The sequence below is a fragment of the Myxocyprinus asiaticus genome, chromosome 36 (assembly GCF_019703515.2).
Source record: "Myxocyprinus asiaticus isolate MX2 ecotype Aquarium Trade chromosome 36, UBuf_Myxa_2, whole genome shotgun sequence".
NCBI lineage: Eukaryota > Metazoa > Chordata > Actinopteri > Cypriniformes > Catostomidae > Myxocyprinus > Myxocyprinus asiaticus.
The window spans coordinates 26,476,824-26,495,153 of NC_059379.1; the positions used below are offsets into that span (position 1 = coordinate 26,476,824).

Sequence of the window (18,330 nt, forward strand, 5' to 3'; positions counted from 1 at the left end):
TGGTGTAAAAAGTGACAAGTAGCCCCAGTCTCTCCTATAGGCCTATGTAGAATATTTATCTTTGAAATATTTACTGAAAATACACAAAAATCTGATAGTGGAAAACTGAAAAAATCTGCTTAATTCTTGTGTTACCTATGGTCAAATTGTCAGCTATTAGAAGGATGCTTTATTACAGGACACCCCTATATCTCCAGAATGTCAACATGTACTGAACTGAAAGAAAATCAGTGGTGCAGCAAAACTTTGTGTGATCCTCGGTATAAGATATCTTTTGATGTAAGTGAAAAAAAAAAAAAAAAAGATTCGAAATTGGTCAATGACAGGAAATTTCTGTTCTGATAAATGGGGAAGACATACGCATCTCTAAATACTCCTGCATCTAGATGATGCGAGTGGGTGTGTTCATTTCCACAGCACATTGTGAAAGTCTCTCATTCTGGTGCCATGAGCTTGTTGTGGAGTGAGAAGTCAGGCTGAGGTTTGAGTCACGTTGTGTCATTGCGCAAGTGAATCTGAACCATTAGGATCAGTGGGAGTCAGCGCTACCAGTGCCACAGAGAGCTCGACAGAGATTTCAACTTCAGCGAACACCACTGACATGATACAGTATGATTTGAGCATTTTCAACATCGACTGAGGTTGTTGTGTCACCAGGAACACGTTTGGAGTAGGGGATTGGAGATTTCATTCAACATCCGAGGAGATAACGATGTCAGGATCTTTTTGTAGAAGTTTATATGCCTTCAGCGGAGATCAGCATCAGCAAGGGTTGAAGTTTGAGGCGGGCGAACTCATCCAAATAACACAAGCTTTGGAAGGAGGTTGGTGGGAGGGCGAAAAGGACGGAGTGAGGGGATGGTTTCCTTCAACTTACGTTCAAGTGGAGGTAAGATTGCGCTTTTACGCACTGAAATGTTTCAGTCATTCGTAAACGCCACTGGTTTTGTTTTGTGTCGTATAGCAAGACATGCTGTAATTAACATGATCATATAAAAAAAAAAAAAAAAATCAGGGCAGAAACGAATAAATCCATTCAGATGTGCAGTTATGGTGATTTTCTTTTAGCTCATACCTGCGCAAAAAGGCGCTTCTAAGATTTCAGTTTATTAAAAGTGTGTATTGTACATATCTGAACTTTTTGTGAGGATAGCCTAAACATGAGACTGAAAGAGGCATGGCGTGAATAAACCAGCAAACTTTCACTCACCCATCAACTTTCCAAACAGGTTTTCGTTGTAATGTAATATTAATGTGCAAGAGGGGCACATGCAATTTCCCTCAAGGGATCTTTTATCTTTGATGACGTGATACTGCCCATAATCTGGTCTAGACTTCCTTGTTCAACATGCCTGGTTGGTCAGGCTCATTATTCATTTTTGCATTGGTATTGTTAGGTCAGTTTAACCCCTTTCAGTTGCAATCGAAATTATTCAACCCCCCTGACCAGCAATACATTCTGGTGATGTGAATTAAAACACATCAACTAAAACCTCAGTAAACAGTCAAAGTACGTTTTAATACACATTTGAGTGATTTTGAGAACAAAGAGTTCAGTTTACCCAAATTTTAAAATAAAAAATAACTAATTCTCTCCACAAATGTCATGTCAAAAATATTCAACCCCCAAAGTCAATTATTTGTGGAGCATCCTTTATCCTTAATAACAGCAAATAAATGTTTCAGATAAGTGTTCTCAGGCTTCGGACACATCTCTATTAGACTTTTTACACATTTCTCATGAGCAAAAGCTTCCAGCTCATTGACATTTTTTGGTTTCTGTGCTGCCACTGCTTCCTTGAAATCCCAACAAAGGTTTGCAATGGGATTTTAATGATGGACTGACAGGGCCATTTAAGGTAATTCCACGACCTATCCCTGAACCCGACTTTGGACAACTTGGATGTATCCTTGGTGTTATTGTCTTGCTGGAAAGTTCAGTGATCACCGAGCTTCAATTTACACACTGAAGTCATCACATTTTTCATGCTAAAATGGCCTGATACCTGAAAGAATCCATGGTGTCAGTCACATAGTCAGGATAGCTGTTTCCTGCAGCCGCAAAACACCCTCATAACAGGACTGACCCACCTCCATGCTTGACTGTGGGGATGGTGTCGTTCTTGTCATCACCTTGTCATCTTACTCCAGACGTACTGCTGACCCATGGGTCTAAAACGCATTTTCAGTTTAGTGTCATACGTCTATAAAACCTTCTTCCAGGACTCCACAGGTCTTTCCTAATTACTTCTTGAATATTCAAGTCAACATTCCCCTTGGTGAAGTTTTGCTTTCTTCCACACCCCAAGAAAGTTACTGTTGTACCATATTTAAAAAATGTATGAATGGTGCTGCCAACTTTGTCTATTGGAAATTGAAGTGCCTTGGAAATGTACTTTTAGCCATGACCTTTCTTGTGTAATGAAATAATCTCCTCTATTAGCTTTTGAGACAGTTTATTTTTAATTGCATTTTTTGCATAGAAATATATTTTTGCTTACAATGCTAAACTTAAATTTTAAAACTTAAATAAGTGCCATTGCAGATTGATGACTTAATTTTGTTTTAAAAGAATTACTTGTGTAGCCTTACATATTTAAGAAACAGCTACATGCAATAGGGGTTGAATAATTATGACATGGCTGTATTTAAAAAAAAAAAAAAAATCCTGCTATTTACAAATATTAGGTTATATATTCACACTATGACTTTGAATGTGTCACTCAACTGATATAGATGTAAAGTTTAAAAATTCTGGGTCATCAGAAAAGCTTACCTTTGTAAATCCTTACTGTCTTGGGGGGGTGGTTGAATAATTTCAATTGCTTCTGTATATGCCTATTTGTCCTGATGGATGGATGGATGGATAGATAGATAGATAGATAGGCTAACAGTATTGAACTACAACAAAAAGTCTGGATTAACATGTTAATGATTAATCACACTCTTCCCCAGGAAATTGGGAATGCTTGCTCATCGAGGAGTGGGTGTTTTCTTTTTTCATTCTTAAATCTCTTCTTTTTTAATCTCAGTTTCTGACATGCCACTATGGGAAAATGACAGTCAATGGAAATCAAACTTCAGAGTCAAAAAAAGAACCAGTAAGCCACACTTATCTGAATGCTACACCAACAGTTCACAGTTTATTACCATGCATCACCTCCAGTTTTTTTTATGTTCACCAGTCACATCCTGTGTTTGGTGACAAACTGAATGTACAGATGCAGAGATATTTAACCTAAAATGAATTCAGTTTGTTCACATACATATTAAAGTACATTGCATTCCATTACTGTACAGTACATTCACAGCAACTGTTTTAAAGGTGCATTCAATTATTTGGGGCTAATTTGAAAAGTTTTACACATTAACAAATTAACTGTGTTTTTGTGAAGAGTGATCTGAATGGTGTACACTCACATGAGATGAAGACTGTACTCAATAGTTTTCTATAAAAAGTGTTTTTATTATACATGGTGCGGGTCAGCCCTTCAATGTGTTTCTCCATGTTGAAATCACATGACCCACTGTGTATCACTAAACACTGAAGAAGATAATCCTTGCGTTCGTTGGCTGCCGCCTATGTAGATACACATGTCTATGCTTAGCGCAGTGTTGTTTGGTGACGTGAAGAGCGAAAAGAACACAATGGCTGCATCTGAAAACGTAGGCAGCTAACTTGCTGCCTTGTTGCCAAATCAGTTAATGGCTTAATTGATTATAGTAGTAATAAATACATTTACAAATGACCTCAAATTCCATATACAGCATATACTGTAGCTGCAGTGACAGCAAGAATCACATACATTATCACATACATTGTCAAAGTACACAGCAGACCAACACATTAACACCAGAAACCCCTAACCCAATAGTGAAAAATATGATATGAACGACAAACAAAAGATAAAAGAGCAGATGACAATGAATGTATTTTGCAAGGCTGATCTTTTTATAGAATATATTTTAAGATTATATAGATATCTGCTAAAAGTTTCATTTTGTCAACTTTTAGGAGTCCACTGGCATACAACCTCAAAGCTAATAGACACGGACTAAAAGCCACAAAACTCCAATTCTGATTCCATTAAGGTCTGGTTTATAATCGATTAATCAACTGATTATATGACCAAAACCCACATATTCATTTCCTGAGGCAAACAAACCTTGAGTAAATGTGTCTGCTGGGTGATCTATTACAGATTGTTTATCTGTGCTTAATAATTTTTATATTCATAATAAAGTTTTTCAATTTTAAAATTGGTGATACACCAATGACTAAAATATTTGTATCAGTGACTGGAGGTGACATGCAGAACAAATCAGTGACAGTTTGCCAAGCTTCGTCTGCTTAGTCATAATTGCATATATAATTAATCTGACAGAAACACAGGAAATGTCCTGGTGACTTTGAAAATTGAAAATTACAAACATGACTCTTTGAGTTGGTGCTTAGTGAATAATGGCATCTGTCTGGAAACGAGTGTTGGAAAGATTACAGATTGATTGACATACTGAAAGCAGAGAGCCTTTGACTGGCTTCATTCACAGGGGAACAGAAAGGTTAGCATTAGCTCATTGTTTCTTAATTTAGTTCTTAATGATTGTCTAGTATTTTTATATAAGTGTGTGAATTTACTGCTTTAAACACCTTCTTAATAATTAAGATGTGTAATTTCTTTGCCACTTCTATCACCAAACAGAACAGCAAAAATCTTGCTCTGTCGTGCTGGTCAGGATTCTAGAACAATGTTTTGATAGGTTTGATAGGGGAGATCCCAGCGGGAACAGTGAAAATCTAGCAGGGCAATGCCCCCCCCCCCCCCCCATGTGCAAACCAATCCAGCTTAAGGTGAAATACAGAGGCTAGCTGTACAAAACAGGCCTTGTTATCAGAGCTAGTTCCAGCTAAACCCACAGTGATAACTATTGTTTGCATCACAATCTGTAGGAGTTACACTCTTTGGAATGAGACTCCAAGTTTTACATCTGGAGAAATCAAAACAAAATCCAGCAAATGAAGCCAGTCAGTCATTCACTAGCATGTTTCTTTAAGGTTTATTTCTTCCTCTACTTTTCCTGGTCTGTTTGAGCCTGGATTGGACACCGTTCCTTCTCAGCCTCCACTGCCTTAAACTTGAGTCATGGGTCTCGTGGTAATTAGTTTGCAAGCATATGTAAGATTTTTTCACTCGACACAATGTGTCACTTTCCTCACAGCACTCTTAATGATTGATTGCAACAATCCAGTATTTCACTCCACTGTGAAAGGTGAGAGACTGTTGAAATTCTGTTTTTAATTCTTTCTTTTCTATAAGGCATCATGTGATACCTAATCAAGCATATTTTCTCTCAAGACGAGCTTAACATATCACACACCAGGTAGGTAACAGACACAGTACCGTCAGAAGAGGTTAATAAGCGTGAAAGTGATTGAATGGATATGCGAATAATAGGAAACAGACACTTCCCTTTATTTGCTCCTGATGGGCTTAAACTGCTGACAGTGGATAATAGTAAAAATAAACTTTGGCTTAAAGACACATGAGCAGGCCAAGACACAATCTGCAGACTTTTTTATTTTATTTTTATTTAGCATTTTATGTGCTGATTTTTAGGAAAGTCCGTAGAATGATATAAACATGGTAAAATGTACTATACAGAGCTTTTATTTGTTGCTGGAAGCAATATCAAATTTCAGTGGTTCAGTGTATCTCCCTATAGGCTACTTGTTTACCAAACTTGTTTGTTTGATTTTTTTTTATTTTATTTTTTTACTTTTATTCATTATTATTTACACTGCTCCATTACATAATGACAGTGATGACTACTTGTCAATTATGTCAGTGTCAGTAATGGGCTAAACTCAGTGATTAGGTCTGACCAGTACTTTGATCCTGATCGTAGCGTTCACACATGGACAGGTCACTTTTTTCAGGATCAAGAAAGACTGACTCACACAGGCATGAGGAAGATCTGATCTTTACTAAAGGACTTTGCTGTAACCCTTTTTGGAAACACTGGAACGTTTGGTTTCAAACATGCACTGGTGATGTCACAGTAACTCATAATCATTTCTACCATAAGTGCTGACAATGGAATTTCTTTAGGACATTTTAAGTGAATTAATTATTCAGCTTTTTTATATTCAGTCAGTATTCTGCAGTATAGTAAAGGAACTGACTGTTAAAATGCAAAAAAATAAATAAAATAAAATAAAAAATAAAACAAATAGTAATAATAATTATAATAAATAAAAAATAATAATAAGTGCACTTACGTCTAAATATAAATCTGTGTTCTGCAGAATTCAGCCAATAATTATAACATTGTGTAAAACGTCCTGGTTACTTTCGTAACCTCCGTTCCCTGATGGAGGGAACGAGACGTTGTGTCGATGTAGTGACACTAGGGGTCACGCTTGGGAGCCCCAAACACATCTGCTTTTTGAAAAAAGACCAATGGGAATTGGCGAGTGGAATTTGCATGCCACTCCCCCGGACATACGGGTATAAAAGGAGCTGGTATGCAACCACTCATTCAGGTTTTGTGCTGATGAGCCGAGACAAGGTCCCGGCCATTTCAGCGGGTAGTTCAGTGTTGTGGCAAAAGGGACACAACGTCTTGTTCCCTCCATCAGGGAACGGAGGTTACGAAAGTAACCAGGATGTTCCCTATCTGTCACTCACTCGATGTTGTGTCGATGTAGTGACACTAGGGGTCCCTATACAAAATGGCACAACTAGTTGAAATGTTACGTGGACTGGCGATGCGAGACAGGCAGACCGCTGTGTGCCTCGGAGCCAGCGCACCAGGCCATCATGTAACCTCTCCCAAAACGGTCCTTCGATTGCCCAAAAAAATAGGGACAGGCTAGCCCAGCTGTGGCCTCTTTTCCTCTTTTTTTCTCCCCAAAAAGAGTGGAATTTGTTAACCGACTGCTGTCCACCAAAGCAGACAAAGAGCTGCTCGGAGCTTCTAAAGCTCTGCGTGCGATCCAAATAGATGCGTAAAGCACGCACCGGACACAGCAACGCCAAAGCTGGGTCTACCTCCTCCTGGGGCAGCGCTTGCAAGTTCACCACCTGATCCCTAAATGGGGTCATGGGAACCTTGGTCACATAGCCCGGTCGAGGTCTCAGGATCATGTGAGCGTAACCTGTCATGACAGCGTGTCTGCTGTCGTGTTGTGGTTGCCCGGGATGTGAGTGGCTCGTAGCAACTTGAGGCACTGTGACTCTAGAGGATGAGACGGCGGGCAAGTTGTGACATGCAGTGGGAGCGTAGACCACCTTGATGGTTGATGTACGCTACCATCGCTATGTTGTCTGTCCGGACCAACACGTGCTTGCCCTGGATCAAAGGCCGGAACCTCTGCAGGACGAGCAGTACTGCCAACAACTCGACGCAGTTGATGTGCCAACGCAGCCGCGGGCCAGTCCAGGAGCCGGCGGCTGTGTGCCCATTGCATATGACGCACCGGCCTGTCTTGGAGGCATCTGTCGTAACCACGACACGCCTGGAGACCTGCTCTAGGGGAAACCCTGCCCGTAGAATTGCAAGGTCGGTCCAAGGGCTGAAGAGGTGGCGACAGATCGGCGTGATGACCACGCGATGTGTCCCACGGCGCCATGCCCATCTCAGGACTCGAGTCTGAAGCCAGTGCTGAAGTGGTCTCATACGCATCTTCTGGGAAGAAAGGAACCGGGGCGGTGCGCAGCTGTGAGTGGCGCTCTGGGCCTAGGAACCAATCATCGAGCCACGAGGGTTCAGGGGAGACTGGAGGGTTCCACTCTAGCCCGACGCTCGCGGCTGCCCGGGTAAGCATGTCAGTCTTCTCCGCGTCGGCCTGAGACTGGGCGACCACACCCGAATGGGGAAGCCCAGCTGAAGCCTCCGCATCAGAGTGGACGAGCCCGCTCTCCGATGCTGCGCTCGATAGCTCATCGTCTTCCCGGGCCCCGAATAAGAGGTCGAACTCGCCCTGAGACGAGCTGGTGGTCTCATCCGAGAGCCCGACCGGGGCAAGTGAGTGTGCTGAGGAATGGGAGGTCTGTGGGGGGTTAACCGGCAGAGGTGGTCCCATTGGAGTCCCCAAATAGCCCCCAGTGATAACCGATGCGGCCTCATACCCATAGGTAGAAGGACCGAGGTGGGGAGCCGCTGGGGTGGCTTGCTTTCTTACGAAGGCAAGCCACGACTGCAACGTTGCCATGGTCATGTTCTCGGAATGAGGACAAGACCCATCCATGAAGGAAGTCTCTGCGTGGGCAGCACCCAGACACGTAAGACAGCGATCGCGGCCGTCAGAAATAAAAAATATCTCATTATTTACTCACTCTCATGCCATCTCAGATTCTTTATTCTGCAGAACATAAATGAAGATTTTTAGAAGAATATTTAAACTCTGTAGGTCCATACAATGCAAGTGAATGGTGGCCAGAACTTTGCAGCTCTAAAAGTGCATAAAGACAGCATAAAAGTAATCCATGGTTAATTCCATATCTCCAGAAGCGATATGGGTCACACTTTATATTAGGTTTCTTTAAATAAATACTTAGTACTTATATTAAAATACATACAATACAATGTATTTACTGCACAACTACATGTTGTTCTGCAAAATTCTCATATGATTCACACATGCTGCTACTGAGGTTGAGGTACAGATATGTTTTGGAGCAGGGTTAGGCATTAGAGTTATGTTTAAGGGTAAGGATTGGGTTAGGTTTAGGATTAGGGGTAAGGTTAACAGTGTAACCACAAATTTAATTAAAAGCAGGTACTTTAAATGGAAGTACAATGCAACAATACATATGTACATAATAAGTACATTTTATCAAATGCTTAAGTACACAGTAGTTCAAGACACCTAATACAAAGTGGGACCGCAATATGATAGGTGTGGGTGAGAAACAGATCAATATTTAAGTCATTTTTCAGAAAACGTTTGGTACCCATTCACTTTTGCATTGTGAGACCTACATAGCTGAGATATTCTTCTAAAAATCTTTGTTTATGTTCAGCAGAACAAAGAAAGTCATACACATCTGGGGTGGCATGAAGGGGAGTAAATAATGAGAGAATTTATATTTTTTGGGTGAACTATCCCTCTAAAACAGGCTTAATATATCCAGAATGTCTGAGAATTGAGGGATGAAGGGTCACTGGGTCAAGGTAGTGGATATTTAAGAGTTTGACAGATCTTATCCACAAGATTAAGCATTCAAAGCATTCTTTCCATGAGAGTTTCAGAGGTCATTCCTGATTTTCCAAACAGGATGCCAGAGCCTGTGAATGTGCCATATATATATATATATATATATATATATATATATATATATATATATATATATATATTTGTTTGTTATGGAAACTATGTGTCTTCTCATATAAATAGATAAACAATGTTGTTCTTGATCCCTACTTAAAGGGATAGACCAGAATTTGAGGCTTTATATTCAGATCTTAATTGTTTTGCCTTGATTGCTACACCTGTAATAGAAAATACATGCCTCTAGAACTATTTTATGATATTCTCTTCAAAACATGTTTAAGTCTAAGCACTGGAAGCATAACAAGGTGCTAAAAAACACTGGCACCACATTTACTTGCTGGATGTCATGAATGTCATTGAGCCTGTTTACATGCACACAATATGCTGATAACTCTCAAAAATCAGCTTATTTGAAAATCTGATAAAGCAAGAAACCCGCATTTACGTGAGATTTAAATTAATGAGAGTTATTCTCTGCTTTTGACATCAAACCGTGAAAACGCATGCACACAAGACTTGCAAATATTGAATAAGCTGGTAAGTATGCTGGTTGTGCAACACAAAATCAGGGTAATGGGCAAAAATCTGTCTGTGTCCGATAAAGGGTAAGCCATTAATGCGTTTACATGACCACACGCACGCTATCAGCTTATTAAGCATAACTGATGTAAGAGCGTGCATGTAAACATGCTCATTGACTGGCAGTTAATGATCAGGATTCATGAGGTTCTGGGAGACACAGACAGTCTGCTGTAAACATATGTAGGTAGCCAGGGGCAAATCTGGAGCATCATAAGTGGGCACCCACAGGCATTCAGGGTTTATAAGTTAAACCATCTGGAACTATGCATTATTTAATCTTACATATGGACATGCTGGCACAGTGACTCCCCTACCAGTAAATTTGCCAAATTCTCATGCATTCAAAGAGATAGATCATGCAGAATGGCAAATTCTGCCATCATTTACTCACCCACCCTTATGCTGTTCCAAATCCATATTACTTAGGCTACTTTTCTTTGCATGAAACACAAAAGGATATTTTGGGCAGAATGTATATAATTGCAGTCCAATTGACAGATCATGATAGCTTAAGGAAATGAGCGAAAGCAGTTACTTCTTCCCTTTGCTTTACAGGAAGCAAACAATTTAATTTAATGCAGCCACAGCCCATGATCAATGGCAATAATCATTTATAAGAGAAGACAATAAAAGCTATGTGTGAACATTCTTTCTGGTGGATAAGGGTCTTTGTTTGGAATGTTAGTTTGTGTCCGACCATGAGATCTTTTTATCATCAGGAAACTCCAGAGGAAAATGGGATTTTGTAACAGTAACTTTGAACTCAGTGACTTCAGTGTTCTGTTTCCCCTTTCCAGTCAATTTCTACAGTTAGGGGCTCTTTTTCACAAAAAGAGATTTATCTCAATCGCTGCTTAAATGGCAAAGATGTTCCCCAAGACACAAGTGCAATTTGAGAGAAAACCACGGTCTTGTTTCTCCCTAATGTCTCCTGTAAACCATTTATAGAATATATAATTAAAAGAATATTAGGGATCTTTCCACAATCCATAGTGGTCATTTTCTGTTATTACTTGATTTGGAAGAAATATGTATCCCAGTACAGTTTTTAAATTTAAATGGGACAAATGTTACATTAATTCTCAAAAATACATTTGGAAATGGGTGGATTATAAAATTGCAAAGGTTATTTTTGTATCAAAAGGAAATCCAGTACAGCACTGCCTGTATAATTATGAATAATCACAAGTCATTCATGCTAGTGATGCGTTCCATTTGACTCTTTCAAAGCATAAGTGAATTTGATGAGTGAAAGGCTTGTTAAGATGCGATGATCTTTTTAAATAGTTATTTAGTCCATACAAAGAGCCAGGTCTCAGACTGCAGCTGAGAATGTGAACTTCATATATTGTGTTTGATTTAGCATCTTGAAATGCAGACCACATTGACTTCTGGCATGTCATCCTTCCCACACATTTTCAGCATTTTTAACTGGATGAAATTACGAGTAGGAAAACCTCTATGATCTAAGCTCTGGAGAAATCTTGCCAACTGCTCAAGTTAAACACAGAATGTAAGAGGATGGGCAGATCCCAAAGCCAGACATGCTAGATTCTGTAATGATTTATTTTCATGCACAGTCATTGCATTAGAAAACAACATATCAAACCATGTGGAGACTCCACACGTGGAGGCTCATGCCATTCTCTGTGATCCACACACACCTTACCACATGCCCCATTGAAAGCGAGAACCACTAATCGCGACCACGAGGAGGTTACCCCATGTGACTCTACCCTCCCTAGCAACCTGGCCAATTTGGTTGCTTAGGAGACCTGGCTGGAGTCACTCAGCACACCCTGGATTTTAACTTGCGATTCCAGGGGTGGTAGTCAGCGTCAATACTCGCTGAGCTACCCAGGCCCGAAATTCATTCATTTTAGGTGTGGCTTATGTATCCAAATACTTTTTAGGGCCACTGTATTTGTGTCCAAAATAAGTGTGTCACTGGAAAGGGAGTGACTGGTATTTTAGCAGTGAGCATATTTTCCCCAATCAACCACCCCCCTAAAGAGTCTTATGATGTAATGCTGTAATAAAACACAATTGTGTTTTCTTTGCATTGTAGAAATTATCCTCAATGTTACCAACTGATGAGCCGCTGCCCAGAGACTGGAAGTGCTACATGTCACCGCAAGGGCAGAAATACTATGTCAACTCTGTCAGCAATGGTAAGCACTTAGTTGCATTTATGGAATTTTGTTATATTTCGAAAAGTGAAATACAAGGAAAACACCACAATTTCACAGTGATACCATTGTGCAATATTTTCACTCTCAGATGATGTTCATTTGGGTTATTACAGAGGCAGTCTGAGACACTCTGAGACAAATTTAACAAAAGGTCTCCTTCAGTTGTGAATTTCTCTAGACAGAAGCAGTGCTGCCATATCGGGCTAGTACTGTTACACCCGCAGCGCCTGCCATCTCCCCCGAACGCCGCCAGAGATCGCCATCACCTGAGTTTTAACATTTCACGAACTACATTTCCCACAATCCTCCAGTCTGATTACTCTTCCACCTGTATCGCATTTAACCCTGTATTTAAGTTCCCAGTTTCCATGCATTCAATGCGAAGTCTTGTTTGAATAGTCTACAATTCTGAGTGTTATTACTATCATTGATTACTCTGTGTTTGACTCCTGCCTGTTTTCTGAATTCCCCAGCCTTCTTGTGAGTGTTTTGGATTTACTGCCTGTTTATTGGATTACCCCTCTGCCTATCGGACTTACTTTGTTTGCCTGTCTGGACTGCCTATCTGTGTACCGATCCCTTGCCTGCCTTTGTTTTTGCTCTTTGTTTTGTTACTTTGTTTTTACTATTTATTTGCCTTATTAAACTGCACATGGATCTTAACACTACTGTGGCATCTTCGCTACAGAAGACTTCGCCAGACTTCGCAAAACCTAGATCCAGCAGCTTTTCAACAGTTACAGGAGCTTGTTTCAGCGCAAGCAGCCATGCAGACTAGTCACCATCAGCAGCTGTGCAAGCTCACATCTATCATGGAAGAACTCTTCAAATCCCTGCAACCCAACCCATATGTATCTCCGAAGGGGGTTTCCGCCTGCAGCCCAATGCCCTCTACGGCTGTTGTTAATCCTTGACTCTCTCTTCCAGAGAAGTTTGACAGATCACCCAGTAAGTTTCGAGGATTTCTGTTACAATGTGAACTTTTTCTGTCGCAAACTCACATGTATCCCAACGATGAAGCTCGTGTTTCCTTCATTATATCACTGCTGTCAGGCAAAGCTCTAGACTGGGTTATGCAATTTGGAGACAAGAAAACATCTTAAAGGGTTCTTTGTCTCACTGCCTAACTCGCCTGGACAACCTGATCAAAGCCCATCGTCCAGTCAGCTCTCTACAATTAATTCCTTCTGATATCGCTGCTACCAGTCTTCACGAGCCCATGCAAGTGAGTCATTCCTCCCTCACCACTGAAGAGTGACAATGCCATCTCAGTGAGAGACTTTGTATCTACTGCAGACAGTCGGGACATTTACTGGCTGCCTGCCCTATTCACCTCCCCAGGAAGGGGGGCGCGAAGGTGAGTTTTGAATTCTCTAATTTGATTCATATTGATCAGTTTCAATTGTCTGTCATATTGCATGTTCAGAATAGTGAACAGCAGATGTCAGCCATCTTAGATTCTGGGGCTGCTCGTAATTTCATTGACCTGGCCCTCGCCACGAATCTAAGATTGTCTTTTGTCCCTTGTGTCCCTCCATTACATGTCACAGTGCTAGACAGACGACCCCTGGGCTCCAGCAAGATTCAGCAGATAACTCAACCCATTCATCTCCAAGTTGGACTCTTTCATCATGAGGAAATTCAGTTCCTGGTCACTCACTCTCCAAAAAACCTGATTGTTCTTGGCTTACCATGGCTGAGACTTCACAACCCTGAGATTTCCTGGAGAGATGGACAAATTACTCGTTGGTGTACCTCCTGTTTCCAGTCTTGCCTCAACCTCCCTGAACCCATCTCTCTCCCTCCAGTATGTACCATGACTATCCTCCCAGAAAAGGAGATGTTGACCCTGCCACAATGTTATTCGGATCTCCGGGAGGCATTCAGTAAAGCTAAAGCTACCCAACTTCCTCCTCACCATTCCTGTGACTGTACTATTGACCTTCTGCCAGGCTCCTCTCCTCCATGCAGACGAATTTACCCCTTATCTGAGCCAGAGACTAAAGCTATGGAAGAATACATAGCAGAATCCCTAGAAAGGTGTTTCATTCGACCCTCCACCTCTCCAGCTTCGGTGGCTTTCTTCTTCATAGGAAAGAAGGACGGGGGTCTTCGTCCATGCATTGACTATCGAGGCCTGAACTCTGTCACCATCAAGTATCGCTACCCCTTTCCTCTGGTACCACCTGCGCTAGAGCAGTTAAGAAACGCCAAAATCTACACTAAGCTGGATCTTCGTAATGCCTACAATTTTTATATGCATTCGGGAGGGGGATGAATGGAAAATGGCCTTCTCTACACACACTGGCCACTATGAATATCAGGTGATGCCTTTCGGACTTTCCAATAGTCCTTCTGTCTTCCAAGCCTTCGTGAATGACATTTTCCGTGACATTATTGGCAAGTGGGTTCTAGTCTACATCGATGACATCCTTATATTCTTGTCTTCCCTCGATGAACACGTTCAACATGTCAGAGTGGTACTCAACCGTCTTATTCAATATCAGCTTTACGCCAAGATGGAGAAATGTGAGTTCCACCAGTCCACCATCTCCTTTCTGGGGTATATCATCTCCCCTGATGGGGTTGCCATGGACTCTTCCAAAGTACAAGCGGTACTGCAGTGGCCCTTACCGGTGTCTATTAAGGAACTACAATGCTTCCTCGGCTTTGCCAACTTCTACCGACGTTTCATTCGAGGTTTCAGCTCTGTAGCTGCCCCACTCACCTCTCTGCTCCGTGGTAAAGCCCAAAAATTAAACTGTACACCTTCCGCCCGTCAAGCCTTTGATCTCAAGCTTCGCTTCACTATTGCCCCCATTCTCCATCATCCTGATCCCTCTCGACCCTTCGTGCTAGAAGTAGATGCTTCTGACTCTGGAGTAGGTGCGGTACTCTCCCAGCGACAAGGATCTCCCGCTAAACTCCATCCCTGTGCATTCTACTCACGCAAGTTATCTTCGGCCGAGAGAAACTACGATGTCGGCAATCGAGAACTCTTGGCCATGAGAACGGCTTTCGAGGAGTGGAGACACTGGCTAGAACGAGCTCACCATCCATTTCTGGTGATTACGGATCATCATAACCTAGAATATATTCAATCGGCCAAGCACCTAAATCCTCGCCAAGCCCGATGGTCTCTCTTCTCCTCCAGATTCGATTTCACCATCACCTTTCGACCTGGGTCTAAGAACACCAAGGCCGACGCTTTGTCCCGCATTTATGATTCCTCCAGTGACAACAACCCTGTGACTTCCATCATCCCACCTACTCTCATTGTTGCTCCCATACAGTGGGATATCATGGCTGATATTACCCAAGCTCAGAACCAAGAACCCACTCCCGCTGGCTGCCCTCCTGACAAAGTCTTTGTCCCCAGTTCCTTACGGAACAGGGTTCTTCAGTGGGTTCATGACTCAGCCTGCTCAGGACATCCAGGCACTCAAGCTACATGCAGGTTAGTGCAAAACCGGTTTTGGTGGGAAAACCTAGCTACTGAAGTAGCTGACTATATTAAAAACTGCAATGTGTGTGCCACCACTAAATCTCTTTGACAGCTCCCGTCTGGTCTCCTTCAGCCCCTTCCTGCCCCTCGATGTCCTTGGTCCCATATCACAGTGGACTTCGTCATGGATCTACCCAACTCGCAGGGTTTCACTACCATCCTAACCGTGGTGGATCGATTCTCTAAAGCCTGTAGATTCATCCCTCTGCACAAACTTCCTTTGGCCATGGAATGTGCAGAGAGCCTGTTTCATTACATCTTCTACCTTTATGGCCTTCCTGAGGACATTGTCTCCGACCGTGGTCCCCAGTTCACTTCCCGAGTCTGGTCCGCATTCTTCAAATTACTCAACGTCAACGTGAGTCTAAATTCTGGTTATCACCCTCAATCTAATGGTCAAGTTGAATGGCTAAACCAGGACCTGGGTAAATTCCTCCGAGCCTACTATCAACTCAACCAACATGACTGGAACCGTTTCCTACCCTGAGCTGAATATGCTCAGAACTCTCTGTTCAAACCTGCCACCGGAACCACACCGTTCGAATGTATCTTAGGGTTTCAACCACCACTCTTTCCCTGGTCCGGGGAACCTTCCGATGTTCCTGATGTTGACGACTGGATGCAACGCAGCGAGGCTATCTGGGACCAAGCTCATGTCCACCTACTACATGCCATTCGTCAACAAAGTGAACAAGCCAATCTCCATCGCCGCCCAGGTCCCAGATATGCTCCTGGACAATGGGTCTTGCTATCAACCCGAGATCTTCATCTACAACTCCCGTGCATGAAACTAAGTCCCAGGTATGTTGGCCCTTTCAAAATTCTCTGTCAAATTAACCCTGTATCATTTAAACTTCAGCTCCCTGCTAACTACCGTATTTCCCCTACATTTCATGTGTCCCTGCACAAAGCTGTGGCACCTCTGAGAGAAGAAGGTTCTCAAGACCCTCAGAGACCCCTTCCATTCCTCACTGACGGAGAAGAAGCCTTTCGGGTACACAAGCTCCTGGACTCTCGACGCCGGGGTCGGACACTTCAATATTTGGTGGACTGGGAAGGCTATGGTCCCGAGGAACGTTCCTGGAATAATTCTGAGGACATTCTGGACCCTAATCTCATCACTGAGTTTCAACAAATTTCTCTCATCGACCCATTCCCAGAGGTCGAGGTAGACCCCGACGTAGACAACCTCCTCACATCAGGAGCCGTTCGCGGAGGAGGGCTCTGTTACACCCGCAGCGCCTGCCAGAGGTCGCCATCACCTGAGTTTTAACATTTCACAAACTACAATTCCCATAATCCTCCAGTCAGACAGATTACTCTTCCACCTCTATCACATTTAACCCTGTCTATTTAAGTTCCCAGTTTCCACGCATTCAACGCAAAGTCTTGTTTGCCTAGTCTACAGTTCTGAGTGTTATTACTATCATTGATTACCCTGTATTTGACTCCTGCTTGTTCTCCGAATTCCCCAGCCTTCTTTTGAGTGTTTTGGATTTACTGCCTGTTTATTGGATTACCCCTCTGCCTATTGGACTAACTTTGTTTGCCTTTCTGGACTGCCTATCTGTGTACCGATCCCTTGCCTGCCTTTGTTTTTGCTCTTTGTTTTGTTACTTTGTTTTTACTATTTATTTGCTTTATTAAACTGCACATGGATCTTAACACTACTGCCCCGTGTCTTTGCTACAGGTACAGGCTGGTCTGAATGGATCAGAGGCTCAGAACAGATATCTCCACTTCTTTTCTTATTGTGTTTGTAAAAAGGGATAATTTTCTATCCATTCCGGAGTGGAACTTCAATAGATTGCCCTTGAAGGTCTCTGCGTTGTTCTGTCTTTTCTGAGCGCTGAAGTAAAGCAATTATTGTTAATTTACACTTTACAATTTGATTCCATTATTCATTTTATCTGACTCCAATTTTATATTAATATGACTCCAATTAAAGTTGACCTCTAATTTAGATTACAGCTCTATTTAACTTCTGATCATTCTTTTAATTTGATTTTTTTAAGTTATTGATTACTCTGAATCATCTTAATTTTCATTATCCTTTCATTCGGGCCCCGATTGTCGCTTAGAGTCATATGCCGGCCGATTAATTGCATAGATCTCACGGACACAAAATAGCCAGCCCATTCATAGTCAGCGGTTGCAGGGTTTACTCATATAATCTGGTTCGGCTGCCTACTGCTTGCTCATAACCAGATAGTTTTATTTAGTCACGTTTCATACAACTTGCTAAGACGGTGATAAGCAGTGACTGGTAGTCTTACGTGGTTTTCTCCTATTCATAAGCTCCAGTAATGATCATTATCCTGGATATAAGTTTGCGGTAACAAAAGGCGTCCCTTGAATCTACCGGTGATGAATGATTTCGGATGAATACAGAATAAATCAAAAAGTAAAAATTTATTTGCCAGGTAGGATTTAAAACGTAAGTTACAAAATCAAAGCCAATTTCACATATGATCAGAATAAATAAACATTTCTAAAAATAAAAGACAAATCAAAGAAACATACCTGATAAAACTACACTATATTGCCAAAAGTATTCGCTCATCTGCCTTTAGACGCATATGAACTTAAGTGACATCCCATTCTTAATCCATAGGGTTTAATATGACGTCGGCCCACCCTTTGCAGCTATAACAGCTTCAACTCTTCTGGGAAGGCTTTCCACAAGGTTTAGGAGTGTGTTTATGGGAATTTTTGACCATTCTTCCAGAAGCGTATTTGTGAGGTCAGACACTGATGTTGGACGAGAAGGCCTG

The 18,330-nt window shown here is 41.8% G+C and overlaps 1 protein-coding gene across 4 annotated transcripts in view; it reads left to right on the top strand.

Moving 5' to 3' along the window:
- The first annotated feature begins 437 nt into the window (after positions 1-437).
- The window catches only part of LOC127427077 (growth arrest-specific protein 7-like), a 65,021-nt gene continuing 47,128 nt past the window's right edge, over positions 438-18,330 (top strand). For 3 of the 4 annotated variants that reach the window (XM_051674430.1, XM_051674431.1, XM_051674432.1), the window contains exons 1-2: positions 438-889; positions 11,928-12,030. In XM_051674430.1, coding sequence (XP_051530390.1) covers positions 713-889; positions 11,928-12,030 — 280 coding nt within the window. In that variant the 5' untranslated portion in view covers positions 438-712. The remainder of the gene's footprint in view (positions 890-11,927; positions 12,031-18,330) is intronic. The other variant, XM_051674433.1, reaches the window with a different exon arrangement.